General features: G+C 38.4%; 1 protein-coding gene across 1 annotated transcript in view; it reads right to left on the reverse strand.

Moving 5' to 3' along the window:
* The window catches only part of CTDP1 (CTD phosphatase subunit 1), a 125,727-nt gene that overhangs the window by 98,902 nt on the left and 4,248 nt on the right, over positions 1 to 22,577 (reverse strand). The window contains 5 exon segments of the mRNA XM_066323648.1: positions 550 to 640; positions 5,717 to 5,867; positions 7,195 to 7,323; positions 8,784 to 8,877; positions 12,328 to 12,411. Of these exon segments, the coding sequence (XP_066179745.1) occupies positions 550 to 640; positions 5,717 to 5,867; positions 7,195 to 7,323; positions 8,784 to 8,877; positions 12,328 to 12,411 (549 nt within the window).

The following is a 22,577-nucleotide window of genomic DNA, read 5'->3' on the forward strand; positions in this document are numbered from 1 at the left end:
CTCTCAGTATTTCATAAAGCTGTATTAAACATCTCGCTTAGAAAAAGATCTTGGCTTTATCCTCTGAAAAAGAACAGCATGTGAATTTAGACTAGAACATGAATTCAAGGCTCTAGATGACCTAATTTCAAGAAACAGTAGGAACAGAAGGTGTTCCTAGCACATTTGAAAGCCAGAATACTAGGTATTCAATTATGAATTAAATGCAAACTGAGAATTTTGATTTACTTAAAAATACCACAACATAAAAGTCATTATACAAGACCACAAGACAAAGTGGATATATGGTTGCTATTACAAGAATAAGAATGTAAGTGAAAACATAATGCCATGGCATCACACTCTTACTGTTCTGCTACCACAGGACCCATTAACTAAAGGAAATGTTGCAATGCCCAACACCTCAGTTTACTGAGATGGTGTTGATATTTAAGGGCAGACAAAGAAGGATATAAACACATTAAGTGCAGGGGGAGTAATTTTTTTTATTTAGCGTATTTCTCTGTTTGTTGTCCTGTTTTGCATAATGCCTAAGACCCATATACATACCTAAGATTCCCAGTTTTAGAAAATGGATCGATACATTCATCCCTTGACAATATCCGATGGGAAAAAAGCTTCTTTTCAGGGTCCAAAAATCCTTTTAGAGAAGAAATTAAAAAGTTAATGTTCAAGATGTTTGTTCCTTGTTTACTTTTTATATAATTCTGCTATTTTAATTTCTGCAACAGCAGTTTAACAGACAATTTTAAAGCATGAGATCAGATGGGAGAAAGTGCAGTGGGTCAAGTATTTGCAGCTAATTCACTGAGATTAATTAAAAAAAAATCCATCTAATTTTCTTTCAAGATGGCAACAAAACTGAATTTGTGACAGCCAAATAAATAAGGCTGAAAGACATACAGCAGCTGATAGATAGCTGCAATTTTTGAAACTATTTCTCTATAATTGGTTCCTTAAAGCTAATTGCTCTCCTCAGCTCATTATGCCTAGGGACTGCAGAGAAGTCTCACAAGAGTCGGCAATGTGCTGCAATATTTAAGCACAGTAGGAAGTTATGGGACAGTTCCAGCCGGAGCTCTTGAATTTCTAGGTTTTAAGTCATACCTCTAACAACTACTTCAATATATTTACACATAATGAGATTCTGGGACTTGTAGAAATATTCAGGCCCAGTTGTAGCAACTTTTCTGACTGCACTCTTTAAAAAAAAAAATAAAAAAAAAAAATCAATCAAACAAACAAAAAAACCCCCAAAACCAAAACAGAAGCTGTGCTAGCTGATCTTAAGCTACATAAAGTGTCACTATTTAGGGAAATGATGACTTGGGTGTACAAACACATGCACATGCTTCTGAACCTAGTCTCTAATAATGAAGTTCACCTTCATGAGCAGATCACAGCCCCATAATTGCTTAGAAGAAACTGGCATACTACATGCTAACCTGCATTTTCGATTTTACTGAATTTTTATTGAAGCTAGTATCAACTTCTCATTATTCTTATGAATAATACAAGGCAGTCAATACTTACTTGGGAACCATCTTTTCAAGTTTTACTGTCTTTACTTTAAATGATGGCCATATTATAACCAGAAACAGAATTCAAAATGACTATGGACCAACTTTAATTTTCTTTCAAGGAGCTCAGATTTGCACAGAACATATGTTCAACTCCTTTTAACAGTCCAGCTCCCAAGAGTATCTTAAGTGGGAACTCAAAAACAAGTTTTAAAAAGCTAAAAATCGGTCATCACTTCTGAAAGTTGATCCTGCATGTAAGTAATAATGATGTGTACTTGGAATAACTTAAAACCCATAAAAGCAAGAAAATTCTGAGTTAAGGACAGAGGTTCAACCTTAACTCACCCGACTATGCTTAAGAATTGCTGCAAACTCGTAGAATCATCCCCTGTAGTGAGACCCTTGCAGTACCTAGGCATAATGAATTGAGAGAATTAGCTACAAAGATTTATTGCTGTACACACAGACACTGTGACAAACTACAAAAGCTGTCATACAAGTTGCTGTTCTCCCCAACAGAATTCTCTGCTGATTGTCTGAATACAAAGGAACTCTCTTCACTGAACTAGACAGAAGTGCACTGATTTCATGGCAAAACTCAATGAGGCACTCAGCTGCAATGTTGCCAAGCTAAAACTGTAAGAAAAATGAAGTCAAAGTAAAAAAGTCCAAGCGCAGAAAGCCTGGCTGCCAGGGATTAAAGACAAGGTAGCATTCCAAGTCTCACAGTAATGCTTTATCACCAAACTAAAAATACGCTCAGGATACAGTTCACCGAAGATCCATCTGCAAGATACAAGCCTACCTTAGGAGAGTCTGAAGCTAAGCTACCTGAATAACAATGCAGAAAACAGCACTGGTCTCTTTTTAAGAAGTTCTTTCATGGTCAAATTGTTTGGTTTCTGTTAGATGCTCCCTACTCAAATCAACATAACAACTTGACATTTTCACATCTCAGGGAAAAGTGCAGGTAACATTTCATTCATCATACATCATCTGTTTTCAACACATCAGGCACCCACCAAAGCCACTCTTTCACCCTCTGTGGCTGGACAGGGGAGAGAAAATACAATGACAAGTTCATGGGTTAAGATAGGGACCAAGAGAGACTAGGACAAACTGAGCTGACAAACTAAGCTTCCATTTAGTCTCATAAATTAGATGCTGAGCTAGGTATGTCCCCAAGTTTCTTGAACAAACTGAAGACACTGTCGTTATCCTTCACCATATTAGGAAGGACTATCCAGTAGACTCACATGGCTATTGCCCCAGTAGTTTGTTTCCCATTATCTCAGACTGGCTCTTTGCACATAGACTTACCCAACTGTACTGCCTGCTCTTACAAGGACTCTCTTATAAAGGAAAATTCTTAAATAAGTAAAAAACTAAGTTAAAACCATCAAAACATACAGTGTTGAAAGCTAACTCATATAAAGGATGTCTCAAATCTTAGAGAAAGATTGAGTTAAACAGCAGTTCCCAGGAGAAGTTATACAACAGCTGGAACCAACATGAATTTGAATAAGTCCTTTTATAAGTAAAACTAAAACTGAATTTCTGAAGAATCAGGTTACCTTCAGTTCTATCTGAGATTATACTTTATACCTGAAAGAGGTGTTGGATCCAATCTTTCAAAAGCTGTAACAATTTCTGGTGATTATACATACACACTGTATACATTCTGTAGTACACTTGCTGTAACAAACCATACACATGTCCTACCTTCTAAATTTCACTGTAAATCTGTAATGATTTCATATTGCTTTATTGTTGCTTAATAGCTTCTGAACTCAAAATTCTATGTCATTTTACAACTAGCTTTTAAGCTCGCATCAGTTTTAAATATACCAAACTTCTCTTATACAGAGCAGAAAAGAAATTAAGTAACAATTGCTTGAAATAATCTTTTAGTAGAGAAATACTCCAGGGAGCTCTAGATAATAGTGTTTACAAATACCAGCTAATCCCACTTAACAGCTGGCAAGTGTCAGCTAGATGAGAAAAAAGGACTGACAAAATGTCATCTCTTTTCAAAAGCCTTCTAGAACATGAAAGGAGCAGGTCAGAGTTCAGAATTCACAAAGATATTCATAGGATGTCTACAGAGGACCTAAGCAAACAACCATTTTCTTATGAAAAAGATCCCAGCATTTTAATACAAGTTCTTACGTAACACATGGATAACAATAAAGTATCAAATTGACAGCTCTGTAAGAAACCATTTAACCAATACTGCCATCAAGTGTTCTCTACATGTATCAGCTATGTATTTTCCCTAGTACTGCAGCTTGGCTGCACAAGTACTGGACCAAAGGCTGTATTCAATGTTTGTCCACAGATTTCAGCTGAAACTAACACTAAGTGCACAAATAACCCACTTGCAGTTGGACATGCTTTTGATGGGGTTAAATAGCTTCAGGCCGAAATCCAGAAGCAGCAATACCCTAAACTGCTCATTTGGTGCTGTTCCCTCAGTGGAATAAATGGGGTAGCTTGAGCATGGTGACCTCAATAAGTGTCACCCTCTGGCAGCACAGAGACTGCAGGGTAATCCACAGAGGGAATCAGAGACTAAAAGAGGCAGAGGACCAAATCACACATTGAAAGAAGACAAGGAAAGCACTTAGACATCTTGAGATAACTATCTCTGCAACTCCTCCCTGGCTCTGAAGGCCATTTGCTACACAGCTTCCGACCTTAGGCCAGATCATGGCACACAGATCCAGGTGACAAAGACTGCCCCCCACACTTTCTGACTACCATGTATTTAAGCTTAGGGCGTAGGAAAACTATTCCTCTTTTGCCAAGAAGATAAAAACAAATTCTAAGGACAGAAAGGTACAGAACTGCTCACACATTGGCAGTACACAACACTTAATCCAGCAGCAGGACTGATGAAGCTTTAAGAAGATTCTTCAAACTACAGTCAAAGACAGAGTGGACATAGAAACATTGACTTTGACTGGCAGGACAGGACATGCCTTAAACCTTTCAAGGAGTATTAGCTGGAGACCACAAATAAACATCACATTCTGATTACAGAAATACTGTATGTTGTCATTCAGAAGTCTCCTATAATTGTCATTTTGAGCCTCTTCTATGGCATTTAACATGCATAAAGAATTATTTGATTATACATATTTTTTCTGAATTGTTTTAGAGCTAACTAGGATAGCTAGCTCTCTAACTACTTTGGAATCTTCCTTTCTTGCCAAGAAGTGGGATTACTGGGACATTGTTGTTCAAAACACTCCTGGAAATATGACACAGTAAAATCAAATGTGAAAGACAACATAAAAAAAGCTAGGAGACATGGAATAGCAGCATGGATAGTTTGACAGAGTCATAACCTAAAATATTGGTCTATTGGACAATATAATTAACAACAGACTCGATGCAGGGAAGTTGAGGAGAAAATGTTTCTCTGACAAGGAAGACTAAAATGGCTTTTATCCCATCTTGACAGTTTAAACACATGGCGTCCCTCCCTAACATGATTCAGACCCATACAATTGCACAACCAGGGCAGGTTTCTTTTATACTGCTTGGGGAAAAAACATTTCAGCCAGTGACCCACACAACAGACTACTACTATAATTGAAAGTATAATTCCAATGCAAGTTTTCACTTACCAGGAGAAAATATTTTTAAGTTTGTGAGAAAGTATTGTGAAAATACTGCTAGATTTCTGTTTGTCGTGAAGTAAGTATATCTCAGCTCCAGGACACAAACAGAACAGCTGTAAATTGATTTATAGCAGCAGAACTTTCTTTGGTGAAAGGAAACCATACAGGGGGATGGTGTTCCCCACAGGATGAGATGATGGCACATTGTAGGAATTTTACGGAACAGTTACATTAGATTTTTAAGACAAGTGAAGTTGCAGATCATTGTTAGGGTCCATCAACATAATTTCTTACTTAATAAGAAGGCAGTAGTTAACATCCTGATTCTCTAACCATCAGCAAAGCAAAGCACATCTGATGGGGAAAGAAAAGGATTTTTTCTAAAATTACAGGCCATATAGGCACTGCCTTGTAAACAAGCTAAGAATTCTACTTACAGGACTACTTAGAAGGTGGCTTTGCACAACAAAGAACAAATACTTGAAAAAAACTCCATAAAGAAAATAAATTATATGAGTATGAAGGCAGGTTAAGTAAATAAATAAATAAATATAACATACCACTCACCTGCAATTGTATGCGCATACAGTCTGCTGCCAAAAGTAAAAACATGTAATTCATAGAGCTTGGCAATTTTTTCCAGGAATTCCTTACAATGAGGACGCAAACGTGTGTGCAACATAGGCTCACCTCGACCTAACTGGAAATGAAATATTCCCTAGAAGAAAAAACATGTTGAATATTATCAAAATAGCAAACAAAAATGCCAGCATTCCAGAGCTACCCTCTTCCCTCACTTTAACTTTATTTGGTCCCACTAGATCAAAGCAAGTTTCAGTCATAACATTATGTGGATGAATAAAATCCAAAGCACATTTTTGCTCTGTGCCTGGCAGTCTAACAATAAGGCTTTCAAATGCAGGAAGCTGTACTATTGAAACATTTATGATGCAGGTGGCTTTTATTCAAATCTTTACTTATGGCAAACCAATCTAAGAAATTTCTCAATCTGCTTGTTTCATAGAAGTTCAGGATCTCACTACAATCAATACCTCTCAGTGAACTTCTGACAGACTTATTTCAATAAACATTGATGTCAGAGAACATATTTTCTTCCTCCAACAAAGTCTGTCTATGGAAACATAGCATCAGGGAGCGAAACAGGAAGGAAGCTTGCAGATAAAGATTGCAGTTAAAAAGCTCAAAATATTTTTAAAATTATTTTTCTTCAAACAGTGAATTTATACCGATAGAGGCACAGCCTTTCTGACACCCAAGATTTTTTTAATCCTTAAGCTGAATATTCATGGTTCCCCTTTCTCTTAATTGCAATGTACATTTCCAGCTTGTTTTTTCCTAGCAATTGTGAACATATGCTGAACCTAATGGACATGCAAGAATGGCAAGAGGAAAGAAAATAACTAAGCAATCACAGTTTGCATGATATTGATGTTTGAGTTTGCATCCTCTTGTTCCAGACACTGTACACATTCCAACATGTTTCTTTCTCCAGAGCTCCCAGAAATATTACAAGCCAATATCTCTTGCCAGTTCAATAACAAGTGCTTCATGAAGAAATTAAACAACACACAACCTCTCCCCTCCTCACTCCTTCCAAAAAAGTTTTAAAAAAATCCCTACACATACTCATGGAATGACAGACAGGAACACACAGGATTGCTCAAAAAGGGACACTGAACAGTAGTTCACTGCATCTACCTCAGACTTGGAGAGAAGATAGTCTCATTACTGAGTACTCAGCTTGTGAATTGCAGAGAAAGGAAAGCAGAGACTAAAAATAGCTACCTGAAACATCTCTCAAAATGATTAGAAAGGAAAAGTGCAGCAAAGCATGAATGGAAGAAAGAAAAACATCAATTTGAATGCAGAGAAAAAGGAGCATATTACAGAAGACTTGTTTCTCTTTTTCTTTTATACTTCAACTACAATTTTACCTCGCCACAGAATGTTCTTTTAAAGAACCATCATTTAAGTATTGTTAGAAACATTTCTCTTGTTATATTGGATTGAAAGGTACCAAATACCTTATTGGACATTTGCTGGCAATGCTGTTCCGTAGTATGGATCAATGTCTGGTCCAAATCTACCATGAGCACCAGTTTTCTGTTTCGATGTAGTCGCTGTTGATCTTCTCTTCCCAGCTGCTCAGCTTGCTGTAACAGAAATATTCACTGCTAAGTTTAGTGCAAAGAAATACATTTATTGCCTTTTGTGTACTGTACACCTGAGAAGCCCTTCTGCAACAAACTAACTGCACAAGAAACGATGCCTCAACATAACTGTAGCAATGGCAGCTGTGGAGCAGTTTTTGTTACAGAAGAAAAATGCTCTCAAAGTCTACTCTCAGATCTTTGTGATGCTATTTGCTCTTAACATTCAAAAAATCAACACAAAACTTTCAAATGTAACAAGTAAGTAACCACTGATTTAATTTAAGGCCCAGTGTCCTGATAGAAAATAGCAGTAGCTTTGAACACAAAGAAAAAATCATCAGGAGGTCTGAGAGCTTTTGACTGCTACATCCAGCAATTTTGCATCATTAAGTACAGTACGTCTGAAAACTCTGCACTAAGTATAAAACTGAAGCTGCTGGTGACAGAAATGACACCTGTGAACTTCAGATTACAGAATGTACGCCTTCAGACATAAATAAATAGTTAAGATTATGCAGTGCCACATGGGCACTAACATTAAGACTTTATAATCCAGGAAATATGAGTAAAGTTTACTCCTCCTAAGCGTATTTACAAACTCTCCAAGCACCATGTGAAAGCTCAGTGTTCACTTGATTCACTTCTGATGGCAAGTTGCAGTGTTACCCCCAAGACAGCTGAACTTGAAAGTAAAGTTAGAGCACTATATCGCAGCAAGGATCAAGTGCAAATTGCCCTTTGAAACACTCTCCTATGATGTGGACACCTCTAACTGCGTACATCTTCACAGTTCCCCTCGCTGGTATTCTTTGAAGAATTACCAGGAAAAAAATCAAGTAGCAACATAAAAAAATTAAAAAGGGATCAGGTTGATAAAGATGATAAACAGAATGTTCAACTTTAAAATACACATGGTTCTTCCCCTACACAAACTGAGGGAATAAACAAGCATATTTTGATAACTCAGATGAATATCTGAAATATTTTGAATACTTGGAGTATTTGAAAAATAATGAAATAATTTTACCATACAGGTAAGTTGCAGCAGATTAGCTACACTCTATCTAGTGGGTCAATTTCAAGGTGAAGGTTAAAGCTAGGTTTCAGAGACATTGCAAGCTTTGAACAGATTTCAGATATTGGAACTTTTCACTTAACTGTTCACTCTTACTGATAAAAAAATGTTCAACTATTAAGTTCACAGGCTGCTGTCAAAATGACATCTTTTCAGTATACAGTTCTAAAAAACCCCAGTATAAACCACGAGAAAAATCAATCTAAACTAAGATAAGCTCACAAAACCCCAGGGCTACTAATGTTCAACCCCAAATTCATCTTCAACGGGAAGCCAAACTTCCGGCATCAAGTACAAAAAACATTTACAAAACTACTGCAATTAATTTTCTCAGCTGTGGAGCTATTGTGAAAGGTGTGAATAAGAAAAGCATGATGGTACTTACCTCAGAGCTAACTTTCAGTTCTGGGACACTGTGAACCATTGAGACAGTTGCTGTGGATAATGGCATGCTCTGTTTTCCATTCTTGCTTCGTATCCTACTCATATAGGGAAAAGAAGGATCACATGAGAGAACAACAGTTTAGTGAAATGTTAAACAGACTAGAATCTGTAGCCTCAAATTAGTCACCAAAAAAAGGATTAAAAAGAGCTATTTTAACTAACATACTCTTTCAAATTCTTGCTAATGCAAATTACTAGACAAAATGGGTAGAGATAAAAGAAGCTCACCAGAAAACACCCGGCAAAACATCACTGCAGTGAATTATACTTCCTTACAATTCTTTCATGACACTAAGATGAAACCCATCTATGTCTTGATTTGCATGAAAAAAACAAGCTATAAACTAGATATAACTATCCAACCACTCAAATTTAAAACCACTCTCTTTGTTTGTTTTTTGTTTTGCAATCACTCAGCATGCAATTATCTACTTGTTTTCCAAGCCCAAGTATGAAAAATATAAGCAAAGGATAGGAAAAGTTACTCTCTGCACAGAGTGGCTTACAGGTGACTGCTGCTTCAAAAATACCATCAAAAAATCCACTTACATGCTCTTCCCATTGGGAGGAAACAGTGTGGAATTCTGTATGCTTGTGTCTATTTTATTTATGTGTATATTATACATATAATCTTACTGGTATACAGGTGTATTTATATACAGATCCAACAGAATAGGTGTCAGCCTTGTGTGTGTACACGTGTGTGCGGCAGACTGTGTGTGAGTGCACACACGAGTACAAGATTGCTTGAAAACTGACCAAGTAACCCTGTATAGGATCCCTTTCATTAGCTTACATCAACCAATTTATTGGGAATTCTGACATCTAATTAATGATTTAGCAATATTAAAAAATACTACCATACAAATTTTGTCCTATATGACACATGCACATCTTTTAATTCTCCCATGTACCAGTCCTATCAAGAACAAAACTTGGTATCAGATCTACAACAAGATATCAACTTAAACCAGATCTGACTTTGTGACAAGCAAACTGCGTAGGAACAACTATATTGAGCTGAGGCAGACACAACTACAGACAGGCAGCTTGCCCTGTACCACAGTGTATGGCAGCACTGATGTCCAGGAACAAATGTATTTATTTAGTCTAAAGTTTACATGTACATTTTAGCATCTTATGTCCTTTGCTTCAGAGTTCAGAAAACTTAATCTATAACCTTAACTGGCATTTTAAAAAAGCCTTTAAAAACTATTAACCATTTTCAGACATTAGTTATATGACTACTAAGAATGCTGTACTTGCTTTTCTCCAAGCAAGAAAAGCATCAATGCTTTTGAATTGTATTCTGATGTAGGCTCAGAAGTCATAACACAGTATTTCAGATGTAAAACCCATTTTGTATAAAATAAAGACATAAGACAGAGTAAGAAGTATTAAGTAAAAAAACTTAATTTGCTGGATACCTTGAACTTGTCTAGATTTATCATATGAAATGATAGCAGTAGAGCAATGATAGCAGTTAGATGCAACTGTATTCAAACCTCAACTCAAGTATTCAGTCAGGACAGACAAAATCCTTTTCATGATTATGCTAACTTTGCTAGGTTTGCAAAATAATACTTGTTTAGAAAATATTAACATTTAACTTTTTACTTAAAGTTAATTCCAAATATTAACCAGGTGTTGGGGGTTTGGTTTGTTTCTTTTTTACACCAAAGAATTTTTCCCCATAAGTTACTAGGAGACTAAGTACTATGTCTTAAGGGTGCTTGACCAAAACAAAGAGAGGGCCAAAAGTCGATAAGGGGAGATAAGGACAGGGCTGGGGGCAGCCTTGCTCCCCATCTCAGCATGGCACCGGCATGGACACGGGCAGGCTGTGGCAGGAGTTCACCGACCACCGGGTCGGTCCTGAGAATAATCTACTGTCATCTGCTCCTGCGTCCCGAAACTCTGAGCTCCTCCGCCTGCCCTGCTGGAGGTGGGCCAGCCCTGCCTTGCCATCGTGGTTTCTTCGGCACTGCTCTTCTTGCTACAGTGTGACCCTGCACCCCTCTGCCCTGTCAGAACATCCTGCCAATCCCAGTTACCAGCCTGGGACTCTCCACTGTTGCAGCCTGCTGCTCTGAGGGTTCTGCAGGGGCACTGACACCAAACTGCCCTGGGTTTTTGTAAAGCAAAACTCTCAAGGTTCTTGGTTCTGTTTTGTTATTAATGCTGTAGTTGTTGTTCGTTTTGCTTTGTTATACATACTAGTAAAGAACAGTTATTCCTACCCCCATACCTCTGGCTGAAAGCCCCTTTAATTTTCTAAATTATAGTAATTTGATGGGAGGGGATTTGAATTGTCCTTTCCTGGGGAGGTCCTGCCCTTCCCGAGCAGATACCTCTCTTTCAAACCAAGACAACAGGCTCCTTCTTGCATAGCACTCTCAATATTCAGTTCATTTGCAGTGAGTCGTTCGTGGGATAATGTTCACAAAATAATTCTTAATGATAAGCATGAATTAAAATTAAACCACAGTATTTCCAGCCAAATGAAATGAGTATTCAACATTAATTTATAAAATCCAGGCAACTACACAGCTTGTTTTAGAACAGCTGTTGAAATAGCAATTTGATATGCATAAGAAACATTCTCTTTATGAGAGACAGCAAAGCAGAAAGACAATCATCTCTTGAGTTTGCTTTCTTTTTCATCTAAGGCCTAAATTCCTTTAGTTCCATGGCAGAAAATTTCACAAAAAATTGAAAAACAGTTAAGAAGCCTTAAATGGAAAGCACTGGAGACAAGCTAGCTCCCATTCAGACACAGTACAAATGAAGCAAGGTCTTCATGACCTTGGGACAAATGAGACTGCTATTACCTCTCAGCTACTAACACCTGCACAGAGATAAGGCCCTCAGGTTTACTAAGTAAGCCACTGTTGACACACCATACAACTTCTCAGTCTCAGTGGTGAGTACACGGAAAACCAAGTGTGATGAGAATTTACCTCTCTACACATGCTCCTTATATTTTCTACCTGAGTTACCCCACATTATCTCTGTGAAAAAAGAGCATGCACAGCTCTTACATCCTAAATGAGTGGAGATCTCAGAGGATCCTTCTCTTTACAACCTTTAGCAACCTGAAAGGCCTAAAAGAGACCTGGAGAGGAACTGTTTACAAGGACGTGTAGAGACAGGACAGAGGGAATGGCTTTAAACAAAAAAGGGTAGGTTTCGTTAGCTCTAAGAATGAAATTGTTTTCTGTGAGGGTCATGACCCACAGGAACAGCTTGCCCAGAGAAGCTGTGGATGCCCCATCCCTGGAAGTGCTTAAAGCCAGACTGGATGGGACCCTGAGCAACTTTGTCGAGTGGAAGATATCCCTCCTCATGGCAAGGAGCTTGCAACTAGATGACCTCCAAGTTCTTTCCAGTCTAGGATATTTTATGACTCCATTAGATGAGAGAAGGAAGAGCCTGAATTCCTAATCAGAAGCAAGAAATTGGAAAAAAGAGCTGACAGTACTTACTGAGTTAAATCCTGGCCACATTCTGCACACAAGCCTTTCATAACAACAGGATGGCTGCATCCTTCCAGTCTTACCAAGACAGTCCTGAAAAAGACATAGACATTCCACTTACAGAAGGCAGATTACAGACATTTAGATTAGTAACCCACAGACTGAATAAACTAAAAGAATAAATTCTTGTTATGACTTGAGCGTCAGTCCCTTAAGATACATGCTTTTGCCACAACATGGTGAAAAGGACAACCATCTCAATTTTCAAATTATTAATTTTCAAAACTTAAGAAGTCACTGAATCATATACTAAGGTCAGTTTCTAACCACAGTTTAGCAAGGAAGTTTGATGAGAATGAGTATTGTTTGTCCAGAAACAGTTTACATTCACTTAGATACAACTCCCCTTTAATACCCCTACTGAGCTACACAGTAATGAAAACCAAATGTGGAAACTTCAACATCACAGAACAGCTCAGGTTCTCTTCTTTTAAAATCACTGAGTCCAATCATTAACTTAACACTGCCCATCACTAAACCATGTCCCAAAGCACCACATCTGCATGTCTTAAATTCACCCAGGGATGGTGTCTTGACCCCTTCACTGGGCAGCCCATTCTATTGCTTGACAACCCTTCCCATGAAGAAATTTATCCTCATATCCAGTATAAACCATCCCTAGGACAACTGAGGTAACTTCCTCTCCTGCCATTGCTTGATACTTGGAAGAAGCAACTCCCAGCTGGCTATAACCTTCTTTCAGGCAGTTGTAGACAGTGAGTGATAAGGTCCTCCCTTGAACCTCCTTTTCTCCAGACTAAACACCCCCAGCTCACTCAGATGCTCCAGTGCTCAGATGCATCAGATGGGTGCTCCACATCCTTCACGCCTTCCCTGCCCTTCTCTAGAAGAATGCTGGACATGCTTCAGGACTCCAATGTCCTTTTTCTACTGAGAAGTCCAAAATTTAACCCACGATTTGAGGTGTAGCCTCACCAGTGCCAAACACAGGGGCAGATGAGTTCTACATTAACTTCATCTTAGTTTATTACTTTTATGGCAGACATACATTGCTTCAATCCTCTCATAAAAATATTTTAATCCCTGATTCCTTAAGCCTAATTCCTTAAGCCTTGACTCACCACATCTTAAAATAAAGACATATGAGCTGATATTTTATTCTTTCTTTTAAACAATGGCTAAATCAAACCAGAAATCACAGCTGAAAACAGAGAAGTGTGACATTCAGTATTCCAATAACTTTAGAAGACAAACTCTACTTTTCAGTTGAAAAGTCCAACTAAGGTAATCCTCATCCAGCTATCAAAATTCCAGGTCATGAAAATATCATTATTTTCTCTCAAAAACTTAACAGTCACTATAAGAGACTTGTTTTCTTCACTACAAAAGAAGAAACTGATCTTTCAGACTTTTTATTTAAAAAATTCTATAAGCAGATATAATTCAGCTACTACAAAATTTCACCAAGTCTGTAATAATGAGCTACAGCATCCCCCTAATAGTTTTAAAAAATTAAAACCTCAAGCAGCTAAAACAAAACTCCAACCAAAAAGCAAAAAAAAACAACCGAACTCAAACTCTTTCATAAACTGGTTGGAGTGTTTTAAGTGTGGCTTCAAACCTGTACTGCCATAAGCAGACTGCAACACAAAGGAAACTTTTGCACGCCTAAATCTCTCATTCATATATCTGACTACTAAGCATTTGGGAATTCCAAGCAGAAATCCAATTTCTTAATTATACCTGCTACTGCTTACATGCAGTATCCCTTGTTCTTCAACAATCAGAAGAATGATGATTCTACTAACAAAACTGCAGTTCATGCCCGCAATGAGGATTATTTTCCTCTTTGAAAGCAAAAACTAGATTCAGGTCAGGTTTATTTCAAAAGAAGCCTTCACAAGCCATCATACCACTGGTATTCCCATTTTCCAAAGTGCAGGTCTATGCCTTTTTCACTAGCTGTCACTGTCTGCTTGGAAATTACACCTCCTTTCCCTGTGTAGGCATCTTCGATCTCATTTTTTTAAACATAGTATATATTTCACAGAAAACAAACAATCAGTCTTGGCTTTCTAGAAGAACTGCACATGATAAAGTATTTTAGTGGCCCTTCACTAGTGGCAACTCATTATGTGATTATTTCACAGAATTTATGTCTCCTCCCATCTCCCTATGTTTGCATTATTTCATTTGACTCTTCTCCCCACTCCCTTTGACAATATGTCTAACTTGCCGTCTTTTACCTTGATTCAGTGTTATTCTCCTTTTTAGGCTACCAACACACACTAAAGACCATGTCAGAATTCCTCATCTTCACCATGTGTTCAGTGCACGAATCAGAAATTACAGACACATCTAAATGGCCAAACCACCCTACCCCCACCCCCCGTGGTACAAGGTGCAGAAACATGCTTCAGAGATTACAATGACTGAGCTTATACCCCAAAGGAGCTGGTTTTCAATAGAAGAAAGAAAAAAGCCTTTCAATGCCAGCTTAGAAGCCACAATATCTCTAGACAGTCTTTACTTCACAATCAAGGTAACCTCACACTCCAGGTATGCAACAGGAGAAGCTGGCATACTCCTGCACCAAGATGAGATTCAAAACTAGACATGCAGGAGCAAAGATTTTTAAAAGAAAATTAGAGTTCTGAATTATTCATTGATGCTGTTTGTAAAAAGCAACTCTGTACCTTATTTCATACCAAGCATGACCACTAAATAGCAGCTTTGCCCCTGCAAAATCTAAACATAACCAGAATTCCACACTTAGTTGTGTTGGAGATAAAATATAATGTACGTGATACAAAGTCCTCTGGCATACTGTTCTCTGTGATGCATAACCCAAAGGACAGAGGAAGAACTCCAGAGCCCTGATAAATGCCTGAGCAAGATACAACCATAGGGTCAACTTTTGATTACAACTGTCAGGATCTTAGGCAGACTTCTCTCAGGGAAAAAGCCCAACACTACTTAGTGCTGCAGAAAGAAAGCCTGAACTCTATGAAGGTCTGGGCATACTTAAATTTTAGCACACATGCTTTATTTACTAAAAAGGAACAAACACAGACCTCAAGTAGAATGACTTTTTAAAATTTCACACCTGGAAGCTCTCCTTTTACTGCTGAAGTGAGGGATTTTCAAAATGCAATGGTCAAGATTGAGATCACTTTTGTCTGATAATTTACTTCAATCGAAGCGTGCATGTCTGGTTTTAAATGGCTGCATATACCAAACACAAGTTCAGGTTTCTGTCTGTTCTCTTCTCTGGGTTGTAAGTGAAACCTACTTAGAAGAACAGAGCCTTTCTCTACTCCATTTCTACAAAGAATAAACAGATTCCCCCTCCCATCCTCTCCAAATATGAGGAACTACAGCACACTTTACTGCTGGCAACATTAACAGCATCTTTCTCTTCTTCAGGGTCCACAGGGCAATAAGCAAAGCTAATTGGCTACTTCAAGAATAGCATTACAAGGAAACTGCCACAAAAGATGTAGAATCTTTTTCTAGTTTTACAAACTGTCTCAACTGTGCAGATGAGCTAGGTGAAGCAACTGGGTAAGAACCACTGTGCTGTGACAAGCAAACACTTTTTCTGTGTTTGAAACTGTGAGGGGGGTAGGTCATTCTAATACCAGCCTGATAGCTAAATGACTGCAACAGAACCACAAACTACCTATGTGGTTTTTTTGATACAATGAAACTTGAACTAATAAATAAGGAAATGCACTCTGGGCCCTTATCCACATTCCTTCCAGATGTACTTATAAACAATGCAGAAATTAGGCGTGCCATTAAGGTAATTTTTTTTTTTTTTGTGGCCACCACAATCACAAATATGAACTAACAGAATTTACCAACAGCCTCAGGATGCAGGCGACCGACCATAAGCTCATCACTGTTCTCCCAGTACTTCCACACTTACATCCTGTTTCTAGAAGTCTTTTAATAATACTTGCTTTAAGTCAGCAGCCTGGTAAAGGGGAAAAAAAGGAGGAAAGCTTTCATAAAATCCAGTATGTGCTAATCCTAAGGCTGGTCATTACTGTTGACTCCAAAAGGGAGAACTTCTTATCAAGCACAACCACGGCACTGGTTTCTGGTAACTCAATTACACTGGAAAGCCAAAACAGAGTTCTCCTATCTGGGCTACACCTCAGTTGTAGCAACTAGTTTACTGGATCATTGAAGAGAACTCACTGCAAACAAAAAGCATTCCCTTAAACGTTTTATTATTGCTTAAATTTTTTTTGTTGGTTGGTCTTTTTTTTTTTTTTTTTAAGCATGATCTAACACTTCCAGCAGCAAGTGCAGGAGTAATAGGAGAACAGACTCAAGAACTTCTGGAGATTTTTTCCATAAGTTAACTACCTGCATCAGGAGGGCTTGCCAGCTGCAGCACACTAGTACAATGGTCACAACATCTCTTTGCAGCTGTCTTCAGTAAAGCTCTGTATCTTAAGGATACTCAGCATAACACAGGAACAGAGACTGTTACAGGAACTCTATTACTCAGCCTAACCTGACTGTGCATTAACCATGGCCTTCTATTACCTTGGCTTCACTTCCAGAGGCAACAGCTCCAATGTCAGCTGCCAGAGAAAGGCAATGGCCTACTTTCTTTACTCCCCACCCTCGTGTTTCCTCCGAAAGCCCACCCTCTCCTCCAGAAACAGGAGCTTAGCAGTGAATCAAGGTAGAAGTGCCCCCCTCCTCTGGCACTTCCAGAAAAGATAATTTCAGTACCCTGCAAGGTAGAACTCACCAGTATAACCAAGTTTTCTGCTGGTTTTAGAGTCAAGCAGTTGGTAAGAACAGTCCACCAAGGGTGACCGACCAAAGCTGCAAATGTTTCACAAACAGGGCTAAGACTGGGGAAAGACACAGTTCAAGCAACTCACATTTCCTCTCCAGAGTAACCAGGCCACTTTGCTAGAATTTATCTTGCTCATCTGTAAAGACAACTTATCTGTACAGACAACTATCTTGGACAACTCCAAGTCATGGAAACACAAGTTTTAATTAATATCTTAAAAGTCTGCTTCAAGGTAGCATGATGAAGCTACTGCCCTTCACTGAATTGTACCTCATGCAAGTGCTGGCAGTCAAGCAATTGCTGGGCTTCCTCAGATCTGTCTGGTAAAAAGAGAGACATCAAATACCACAAGAAACACACAGACCAAGTTGTCCCTGTGATCACCTAAAGCTGCTCTCCTCAATCTGATGCCACATGCCCTTCCAATTCGCATTAGAAGATGTCTAAGTGTACTAGTGCAGTAAAAGGAGATGCTGGTACGCAAGTGAAGCCGCTGCCCTGGTTTGGCAGAATGCTCAAGCGGGCATTACTGGCAAACTGTCAAGGGGTGAAAATACCAAATGAACACATCTTCAGATCAATTATTAATAATACCAACCATTACCAAATCAACCAACTGATCTAGAACAAACATGAGCATAAAATCCTTTAGTTGTCAGATGAAGTTAGAATCAACCTAAAGCCTGCTTCTACAGTTTAATTAGTCAGATTTCTGAAACACTGACATTTTTGTTTGCTTATACCAGAACATTTTGTGGTGTGTCTGCAGCATTCAGAACCCTTACTACGAGCCCTTATAACCAATTGACATCAAACCACAGCCTTTGTTACACAGGACTCCAGTTTTGTAGCAAGGATGTTCTCAAAGTCTGAATCACCTTAGTCTTACCATGGAAGAGTATTTAACAACTGGATTTATATACTTATTTAACCCTCATTAATATCTGTGAGGAAGCAGAGAGAGTCCTTGAATGATTGATTAAAACTGCCAAGCATTCACAAGGACACATGGCCCTTCATGCTACAGGCAACAACACACGGTCTCCAGCCTCTTCAAGCTGTTGGAGGAAATGTCCATTACATTTGACTTACACTCAAAGGACAGCAAATACAAATTCGCTTTTCAAATATGCATGAAACCCAAAGGCCTCATCCAAACAAGTCAGGCCCTTTGATAAAATCCCCCCAAACCCAAACAAAACCTCCATACCCTAGCCTAGACAACTAGGTAACAACTGCTGAGAGCAGTAGCTCACAGAAGGCACAGTTCACACTTCAAGGCATCATCTCAGTTCTCCAAAGCTAATGGGGAAATTACCAGTCTTGAGATTAGTTTTCCTCTGTTAAATACAGACTATTCACAACCAGGAGTTAAAGTGTTGTAAACTTTTTTCTTCTACTTCTCAGGCAAAATATCTATCCAGTTTTAGACTAAGGTCATAAATGTCAACAGAAACACAGGCTCAGAGTTTCTGGGTTTTATTTATAATCCAAAAAACAACTTAAGCTTGAAGTAAGTCTATTTCCATGATTTACAAGGTTTTAAGTATTTCCATTTACTTCTGGAGAAGAGTTTGCATTACAAGCAACAAGGTAACCCTCTTTCACCTTCTATGCCAACATCTATGAACAGCTTGCATGTTTCAAAAAGCCACTGCTAAGAGTCAACAAAATATAATAAAAAGGTACAAAACCCCCCAAACAAGTGGACTTGCAGGGCCCTTTGTATAAGATCTAGTACATCTTTCAAATACTATTTACAATGTGTTTTTTTATTTAGAACATTTTAAACCAGAAGCATTATCATTTAGGAGAATTCAAGATGAATTTTTTTAAAAAGGGAAAAGGTAAAAATATAGTTCTCAACGCTGTTACATAGAACCCCTTCAAAACATTCAGTTCACACAGAATGAATTCATTAGCGGAAAGATGCAAGCCTGTAACTCTGTAACTTGCTTCTTTAACAATAAGTACTTCTATTAACCACAGAAGAAAACAGGCTGTCATATCTCAGTAATTCATTTAAGTAATAAACAGTTCTGCAGCCCACTCCCCCTATTATTGTTATCAACTGCTGACATTACTTTTATGCATTTGCTTTTCTATTGCCACTTCTCTGACAGTCTTGTTAGCAGTCGTGCAGCAGTTCTCAAACGCCTGCTGCAAAACTCCACCTGAGAGTTGAGGAACATCCATCTGACAGCAGGATCAATCCAAATCTATGCAATGAACCTTGGCAATCTAAGTGGCACTTAGTCAAAAATTTGAAGTGACTAAGTAGTGACTGTACAGCCTTCTAATAATTGACAGAACAATAATGAACCTGAACCTGCAGTTCTCTCAAACCACACCTGAACTTTGCCATCTGTTACTGAAGAATAGTAATTGCAGATGAACTGCTGCAAATCCAGACAGCGGTCTTGGACTAATCTCACTGCTGACTAATTTTTGGTTTTCTCAGGCATACACCACTCTGTCAGATAAAGGCACATAATTTCCCCTTATCTCAGAACAACTTAACACTGCATTCCTCCTACACCTAGTCAAGGTCACCTGTAATTACTGGAACAAATCTGGTTTGCCTCCTGCACCTGTAGGTGCATATCTAGAGACAGAAACAGATGAACACCAAAACAGCCTGGACATCAAAGCAGAGAAAGAGACAGCTTCAACACACACACACAGAGCTGACATCAAAGCTATAAACATGGGCTTTACTTCCTCCCAAAGAAGTAAAGAAAGAAGTGCGCTTCCAAAGAAGTGCAAAGAAATCTGGGAGGATCCTATGATCCCTCCCCTTCTGCCTTGGAAAGCTGCATCTGTTAATGGAATATTACACCTTCTGCAAACATTTCATCACCTTTCCCACTGAAACCATGCACTTAGGCAATCACAGTCCCTTTGTCTATTACTTCCAAATAAATAAAATGGGGAAAGGCTTACTGTAGGATGCACTAGCCCCAACTCTAACACCATCCTCCCGTTCTTTCCCTTTATAGATACTGTGGCAAACTTATCTGGACACTACATCCTGCGTGCTCTACTCTAGGACTTGCTGTTAAAACAAATGAACACACTTACACAGGAAAAATTCACAACTCTTAATACCCTTAAGAACAACTATAAACCAAACCGTCCTAAGTTACAACACAGTGTCCAAACAAAGAGCAGCAACTCTGCGTTTGACAACAACCATATGACAGCAATAGCATCATGTGAGCCCAGAAACCAAACACACTCTGAAAGCAGAGGACAACTGCTTGGAAAGCTGCTCAGCTTATAGAAGATAAGTGTGATAAACAGCTGGAATGTTAATGAAGTTCTCAAGCAATGCTAGGGCCACTTGCCCTTCCCCAGGCCCTTCTGTGAATGAGAATTCACAGCATTCACTCCACTAAGCTTGTACCAAGACCATTTTTCTTTCACACCTTTTTGAATGCTGTGAAGTCTTAGATGTAATTTTTAAACTAGGAAGCACTAGAAAGCAAACAAATACTCATAATTCAATTCTACTGTGTGAAAATCACTATCTTATGCTAACTTTTTCTTAGAACAGTTGTAAAAAAGCCATTTTGGTTTATTTTTTTTTTTTTTAAGGTATTAGTGCAATAGTGACCTGGCAATATCCAAACACTTACCTTAAAAAAGGAAGCATTTCCTTTAACACAGCAACTGTTTACGAAAACCAGGGAAACCTTTCCCTCTTCCAAAGCCTTCTTAAGACAAGTAGTCTCTCCTGTTGGTGACAGTTCTACCCTTCCCATATTTCCAATTCCGTAGGTTTAACTTCAGCAAAACCAAACCCAAACAAAATGTATAATCAAGATCCCTAAACTGTAACCTGTAATGCATTACCTGCTCTCCAGGAAGTCATTTCATGCTCCCCTATATGCTTTAAAAGGCAACTACTGCCAATTCAGCTACCCAGACATGGTAGCAGACCTTAAGCTAACCTTTAAGTTTTTAACTACACAAAATAGATATCCAAACAGCTGTCTATTTTATAAGTGACAACTTACAATTAATTGTTTATTATCATTTTCCAGAAGAGATCCCAAAAATTAAAGGCTGGCAGCTCTTTACTGAACCTTTCGGCTAGTATGTCCCATCTGCAAATATTTTTATATACTCTTGTTGATGTTTAAGAATTTGCAACACCATCACTCCATATTAATTTTTATTTAGCAAGTTCAAATGTTTCATTAGCCATTTACCTAAGGGGAGTCTTCCACCAGATAAATCTGACCTTGAAAATCCAAACAGCTGTTTGTTGGATTGCCCTGCTAGGGCAAGCCCTTAAGTTAACACCAAACACAGTCATCAAATCAGAAAGGTCCAAGTAGGCATGCAAGTTGTACTACTGAGATTGCTCAAGATAAAAAAACCTCTTTGGGTCAAGACAAACTTTCAGAACTATTCAAAGCTGAAGCTCTCTTCTTTCCTCAAACTTTTCCAATCCTTCCCAGGACAAACGCCTATGTATTGTGAAACATAAAAATTAAACGTCTCATTACAGTCCCCTCATGAGAATTTCTGTCCATATGTTTTCTCTTCAGAACAGAACAATTACAGAAAACCATGTGGCAGTTGCTGAGAAGAAACAACATGCCCAGTTCCCTTTGAAAAAACTGGTTTTCCAAACAACTCTAACACTAAAGCTCAAAAATACCCTAAAGAAACTAGACAGCAATAACAAAGAAAGAAAATCCATTACCATTTGGGTAAAAATACAATCTATTTCCAGCACAGACGTCTACTAAACCAACATTTTTTAAAAACTGCTATAACCCACTTGTAGTTCTACAATGGGATGCATAAAGGAGTACCATGAGCTATCTCCTTCTTTCTGCTGGCCCATACAGTCACACACAGCAAAAAAGTATTTCAGCTCAAGTAAGATGATTAACTCACAGTACAAAGAAATAGAGCAGAAAACTCCCTGGTTTGGGAGAAACCTTGTAAAGATAAGAATGTTACCAAAGACTATCATACAAAATGTCAAATAGAACATACACAACCTCAAAAATGCTATTCCCCAGTGCTGACCTGTCATTTATTCCCTTGATGACTACTGGCATTTACACAATCACTTTGATCTGACCTATCTATGTGCTACTGCTGAAAGGATAAATTACTTCCCCTTTCCCTCCACCACACTCCTGTTGAAGCAACTGAAGAAACTGAGGGAATCGATTATTATAGACCATTTTACAAGAGACTGGGTAGGAAGAACACAAAGAAAAGATGAGAAACCAAGCCATCTTTAACTACATGCTTTCCAACACCCTACTCAATGAAAGCAGAAGGCACTCAAGTCTGAGCATCCCTTCCAGCCAACTCTCATATCAGCATGAAGCAATCAGGAAACCATGGTCTAAGAAAGCCACACTGAGAAAAACTGCATACACAAGGTTGT

This window comes from Sylvia atricapilla, chromosome 1 (genome assembly GCF_009819655.1).
Source record: "Sylvia atricapilla isolate bSylAtr1 chromosome 1, bSylAtr1.pri, whole genome shotgun sequence".
In the NCBI taxonomy this organism is placed as follows: domain Eukaryota; kingdom Metazoa; phylum Chordata; class Aves; order Passeriformes; family Sylviidae; genus Sylvia; species Sylvia atricapilla.